The 6,783-nt window shown below is 33.4% G+C and overlaps 1 protein-coding gene across 7 annotated transcripts in view; it reads right to left on the bottom strand.

Moving 5' to 3' along the window:
• Positions 1-377: 377 nt before the first annotated feature.
• SPOPL (speckle type BTB/POZ protein like) overlaps positions 378-6,783 on the bottom strand; it is a 47,233-nt gene continuing 40,827 nt past the window's right edge. For all 7 annotated transcript variants that reach the window (XM_060178051.1, XM_060178052.1, XM_060178053.1 and 4 more), the window contains 2 exons: positions 6,722-6,775; positions 378-5,038 (listed from right to left, as the gene is read on the bottom strand). In XM_060178051.1, the coding sequence (XP_060034034.1) occupies positions 4,894-5,038; positions 6,722-6,775 (199 nt within the window). In that variant the 3' untranslated portion in view covers positions 378-4,893. The remainder of the gene's footprint in view (positions 5,039-6,721; positions 6,776-6,783) is intronic.

Below are 6,783 nucleotides of genomic sequence, written 5' to 3'. Positions count from 1 at the left end.
GTTTGTAGGCATGAATTATCTTACTGTGAATTAAGATCATTCAGTACATGACCTCAAATCTGTTTCTGATAACTGCAAATGATAAAGTGATTAAATTGTGAAAATTAAGATCTGGTGTAAGGGCAAAGAAACAGTTATCTTTTAAGTGAAAAATTAATTTTTAATAAAATATTAATATACATCATTCAAGACTGAAGGCATGCTAAAGTGAAAGTAGTGTATGCATAGTATGTCACATTTAAGGAATAATTCTTTGGTAGGTTTCAAGAAGTGTGTAGAGAGACAAGTACTACTCATAATTTTAAAAGTGGATTTTGCAAAGCATTGTAGCTATCTGAAAAGGAAGAGTGAATTTATTTCAAATAAATACAAGTCAATTAATTCTCAATAAGTAGTAACAACTTTATTTTAACTCAGCGTGCTGAAATGCAAAAAATATTTTCAGCAACAAGATACAAAAGTCATGTATCTCATCATTAACATCAACTGATTAAAAATGAGGCTGAAAAGTTCAATATACGCCTTTATACGTTTAAATCGTAAGAATCAACATCCCCAGAACTAACTTTAAATAATATTACTTTAAAAACATGGGACTCACTTAAGTTATTATCTTCATCCTACAAAACCAAATGCAAAATTAAGTGGATTATAGTATACAAGGAAAAACACTTAACAACAGAAAAATATTTAAATATAAGAATTCCTTTTCAAACAAAGTTCACATACTGCAAACAGAAGACACGGTGTGGTGATTTCACTCCTAGTTGAGAAGTTTTTTCATATGGTAGGCACTCTATTTTTGTTCACCTGGACCTAAAGTTTACATGATTCTATGAATGATTAAAAGGAAAGTAGAGCTCACAATCTGTATAGAGGAGGTTTGCAAAATACTATTGTGTGTGTTGAAAAGTGCTGTCTTTCTAGTCTGAGAACACTAGAACACAGCCAAGTTGAATATACTGGATGCTTCCATTTTACCTACTAAAGGGATGAACAGCCAACTTAATAATTCTCCTCTTTTAAGTGTATGTACTTGACTATTAGAAAAACTTGCTGAGTTGGATTGGGGAAAACAAACGAACAACCTACTGAAGTCCCTACTGAAGTGTTTTAGTAACACTGAGTATCATCTATTATCCACAGTTTTATAAAGAATTCCACTCTAACTTTACATCTATGCACAAAAATTAAATAATTAAATAAATCAATAATTACACTTTTGGCAATTTAAGCTCTAACCTATGTTTAATTTAAAAATAAGCCAATTGTGTTCATGAAGACTTTTAAAGAGACCTTTAAAAAAATCTTAATTTTAAAATTGATGTCCTAAAAAGGCACTGTTTTAACATTTCATCATGCAAGAAATTGGTCACATTTTTGAGAATTACAATTGACTTGTCAATCAGATATTCCTCATATAAAGCATAAATGAAATATTTAACCTGAACTTTCAACATTTAAGTCCTATCTTCATAAATTCACTGTTTAACATATCACAAACAAGTCCAAGTATACAGAAGTACACACACACTCTCATACACACACCCACCCACCCACATAACCACATTAATACATGCAGGGTTTTCTGATTACCATTAAAGACAATGACACAAGTATCCAAGGAGGTAACAACGGCAAGCCATAATATTATGGCACCTTCATATTTGTGCTCCAAATACCAGTACTTGGTATGATTAAAAAAATAAATAAATAAAAAGAACAAAAGAAAAGGAAAAGGCAAAAATATATAATGTTTGTGTATGTAGAATCTAAGAATGGTTTTCCAATGCTTACTTTTATAATATGTAGGGCTTAAAACTGGTTACTACTTTTCTAGGGACTAGCTCTCTTTATATTATAAAGGGAAATAGGAACAAGCTAGTAGTTTAAAAAAAAAATGAAGACTACTCTGGATAGAATTTGTGCCTAAAACTAAGTGTGAAGTTTTAAAAATCAGGAAAAAAGGGCAACAAGAGCACTAGCATGAGAATACATTAAGCTTTTTCATCACTGCCTTCTGACCAAAAACACACCTAATAAATAATTAAATCAGTTACTATATGATTCTGTTAGTATAATATTTGATATTATATTATCTGAAAAGTGTACATTTCTACAAATATGGATATTCTTACTGCACAGTGCTTGACATTTTGGTACAAAATGTGTGCTATCAAACCAAAAAGGATCTTTACATACTTTTACATACAGTTTCGCAATAAACACTAAACTGAGTAAGGATATGCTGAACTTTTCTGCTAAATCTTGGAGGAAAGTGAAAGGATACTCTTAATAAGTAAGATAAGTCAGAAGGAGAAAGACAAACACTAGATGAACTTATTCATTGGTAAAACTTAAGTATCCATGAAAGGGAAAACACAGGGTGAAGCTGAATTTGTGGTTTAGTTAGGCAGAGCTGATGTTCCCAAGGAGTGAAGCGGGAAGGGTTGAGAGAGCCTTGGGGCCTCCGTGTACAAATGGGGGAGTGGGGTGGGGGATGATGGTTATGGATGGTGCAGAAACCTATCAGGGGGAGATGAGAATCTATATTCATGTGACAACTATTTTGCAGATCATTATTTCCACCAATAAAGTAATTTTCAAACAGAAATATAAATTTAAGCAGTGAGTTAATTCACAATATTCACACAAGTTAAAGACACCAGAATTTTTTTTTTTATACAGCAAACAACATTCTATAGCTAAAGAAAAGTATTTTTATTTTCTTATGAGACCTAAGTGATACTTTAGATCTTAAAAGGTGTATGTCATTGTGAATGTTAATTTTATGTTGAAAAAATGAACAGGCTTCGTCTCATGGTGAAGTTAAAAAGTGGGTTTTCTCTTCCTAAGTGCTGTTTCATAGGATGGATCCAGTAACATGTAAGAATCATTCTATGATTGCAAGTGATTCTTCTAATTTTAAATTGAAAACCAGACTCAAGTTACATAGAAAGAAATGAACATATCTGAAAAGAGATTTTTTTCAAGCTCTATAGTTTGTAGATACTTATTTGACAGTATCTGTGTAATATAAATACAAATCACTCTTCAGTGAATGCCTAACAAAGAGATAACAAAAGTATAATATGTTTGATTTTAATTCATCAGGTTTCCTTTTTTCTCCTTTTGTCATAATTTCAAAAAATTAAATAAATTATACAATTTTTAATCATGGAGATAAAGTAATATATGCAAACGTATTGGGCTGCTGGAAAAGTCATGATGCATTTTTCTGTTTTGTTTTTCAACGCACAAATGAATCATGACTTTTTTTGACAACCCAGTATGTTAACATGCAAAGGATATTATTTTTATTTTTTATACCCAATGACACACTTTTCCTTACTGTTTCTTGCGTAAGAAGATAATACATTTTACAGAAATCAGTTGCAGTGACTTGACAGTGATTACTCCTGCTTTTGGGACAATGCACTAGAATAGACCTTTGCAGTGCACTTAACATGTTATGTGTTTAAAGCTAAAATTCATTTATAATAATAAAAAAAACTGGCCAATGAACAACAGTTTATAAATAGTTTATCCTGTTCACATTATGCACAATTCCCATATCATACACAATGTTGATACAATAACTGAAAGACAAAGGAGAAAGCTAAGGGAAAAAAAAAGTTCAGAATGTGATCTGACATCTTTCTAATGGTTCTTTCCTTTAACTGGAGAAAAAAAAAATCACTGTTTTTAGAGGAATATACTGTTATTTGTTTATTGTTAAGGTGTCTTCTTCAAAATGTGATAAAACAGGAGTAAATTCAATAATGAACATCTGAAATCGAAACAAATTTAACTATAATCGAGGATATCTTTCCTATCTATTAATACAGATATCCCAGTTGCCTCATCCATCTTAAAAAATTATTTCAAGTTAAGACACAAGTAACTATACATTATTAATTTCCTCAAAAGCAAAAAAATATATGTACCATTCAGCATACAAAAGTTACACATTAAAAGTGCATATATATCTTTCTTAATTGGCCCATTCACTCAATTTACATTTGGTCATCCTTACTTTTAACATTTACAGAATTCTTCATATAGGTAGGCTACTAAAATAAAAATAAATTATTTCAGCACAAAACATGCTTTCTTATTGAAATCTTAACCTCAATCAGTCCTCAATCATTGTAAACTTTTATAAACCCACAAAGAAACACAAGCGAAGGTTTGTTACGCTTCTCTTGTTCACTAGACAGTTAACATACAGACAAACATAAATTTTACTAAAAATTTGGGCCAACCCATTGCATATTTTCCCCCTGAAATGAGTAATAAATTAGAATTGAAGCACTGTATTGCCAAAGCTTACCCTGAAGGTAAGCGGGTTCACCTGCATCTATAGAACTTAAACTGGAGACTACTAGTAATCTCCAATGTAAGTGTTTTAAAGGAGAACCTAGTTTTAAACTTAGAACATAGGACAAAACCCTATAAAATTCATTTTTGCTTTTCTCAAACTAATGGAAGATCCTTTTGAAATTTAATATCTTCAGTTATCAATATTACTGCATTATGGAGCTAGTGCAATCCTGTATAGCCTTGGTCAAAATGACAAGGCACAATTAAAAAAAAAAAAAAGAAAGAAAGAAAGAAAGAAAGAAAGAAAGAAAGAAATTAGAGTATTTTATGAACGAGAAGTCACTGAAGATAATTTAAGGCCTTGAAGTGAATTAGCGTATAATCAGTCCAATTTAAAGCTGAAGAAGAAACCATAAATTCTCCCCCTGAAATGCAAGCAATATGCTTTTCCAGCTTCTGTTCTATGAACAAGACAACAGAAACACCTCTTGCTTATGGTCTGTGTGTTAGAATCCTCCTGGACCTGGAAGAGTAAATGGCAACTCCACGTTCTACAGTTCATGAAAAATTTCATGACTGTTTTAGCCGTTTGCGAGGAATGCCAAACTGTGGACACTGTGCAGATGCCAGTGCTCGGAAGGCTTCTGCTACTAAGTGAGGGTGAGACTGAATCATGGACTTCCACCCTGATGTCTCCATTATGTCTGTTGCTTGGCTGCAAAATAAAATTAGGTGCTGTTTACTAATGAGGACTTTTCAAAATGCATAGTTGCAGTTATTCACAGATTTTAAAATGTCTGCACACCTTATTTTCTGCCCTTCTACATATTCAAACCATATGGATTCACTAAAATACCATCTTTTGGAGCTGGGCAGTGGTACAAGCAGGTTAGCACACAGATATCATACCAAGGACCCGAGTTCAGCCCCCACTTGTCACCTGCAAGGGGGATGCTTCACGAGTAGGGAAGCAGGTCTGCGAGTGTCTTATCTGTCTCTCTATCTCCCCGCTCCACTTCCAATTCCGCTCTGTCCTATCAAATGAAATTAAAAGGAGAAAGCAGCTGCCAGGAGCAGTGTATGTAGTGCTACAGCACCATGCCCCAACAATAACCCTAGTGGCAATTCAAAGAAAATGCTATCTTTATCTTACTGTTTCCTGATTCAACTCAAAGTATTTTTTCCCCAAAACTCTATTCTCCTCAGCCATATAACCCTTACTTTCATGGATTTATTCCTGTTATTACCATCATGTACCCATTTTTTTCAAAGGTTTTTTCCCTGGACCCTACATGTAGGTTTTCTCTAGAATCCCAAGCTTTATCTTCTACTCTTTTCCTCTAACATCAATTTCTCACCATACCTCATCCATTCTTCACAATTTTTTTTTCTTGCTGTAGTTATTATTGTTGTTGTTATTGATGTTGTCATTGTTGGATAGGACAGAGAGAAATGGAGTGAGGAGGGGAAGACAGAGAGGGGGAGAGAAAGACAGACACCTGCAGACCTGCTTCACCGCCTGTGAAGCGAATCTCCTGCAGGTGGGGAGCAGGGGGCTCGAACCGGGATCCTTACGGCGGTCCTTGTGCTTCGTGCCATGTGCGCTTAACCCACTGTGCTACCACTCCCATACTCTTGACAATTTTATGATTCTATTCAGTGATAATAATGACTGACTTTCTCCATCACTGATCATTCTTTATCACTTGTTCTCTTTATTCAGAAGTACCTCATCCACAAATTCAGAATTGTTAAGTAAGAATTCAACATAATTCTCTCCGTCTCAAAGTTTCCTTCCCTCATTTGCAAACTAATGCATGAGCACCCAGTGGGCCTCAGTCAAAAATTAGAGAGTTATCTTTATCATTTCTGATCAAACAAAAAAGCCATGCTTTAAGAAAGAAATTTTCGATCATCCCTAGTTAAAGCCCCCACTGTCATATTTGGATATTATAACAGTGTTATACTTTGTATTCCATCAGTAGTTTTCTTTTTTTAATCTTATTGAGAGATTAATGGTTATTGACATTAACATTAATATGTCAATAACAGTACTGTTATTGATATATGCCACCTTTCTTGTTACTATTAATAATTTAAATAGAGAAAAAAAGTAACAAATAGGACTCTATCATGACCTCTTCTATTTTTCCCTATTGATTACAATCAGGTTCCTTAGAAGAGAAACAAAGTTTCCAAGTTCACATTAAAAGCTAATCGTTAATGGAGCACAGTCTCAGGAATCCACTAAGTAATCAAATCTTAATGAAAAAATAAATAAATAACTGTTGGTTTGCTTAATAAAGCCAGCATCTCAGTTCATGCTTACTGTAGATGAAAATAAGCTATGCAAAACATTTAATTTCATATATGCAATCAACTTTGTCAGTCATCTTACTTGCTGTTCCAGTTTTTTCCATCTTTACACCCAAGCTGTCGTAGTACACTGCACCTGCATTG

This window comes from Erinaceus europaeus, chromosome 18 (assembly GCF_950295315.1).
Source record: "Erinaceus europaeus chromosome 18, mEriEur2.1, whole genome shotgun sequence".
NCBI classification, from domain to species: Eukaryota; Metazoa; Chordata; class Mammalia; order Eulipotyphla; family Erinaceidae; genus Erinaceus; species Erinaceus europaeus.
Note: the sequence above shows the minus strand (reverse complement) of the source record. Positions and strands in the feature narration are given on the sequence as shown.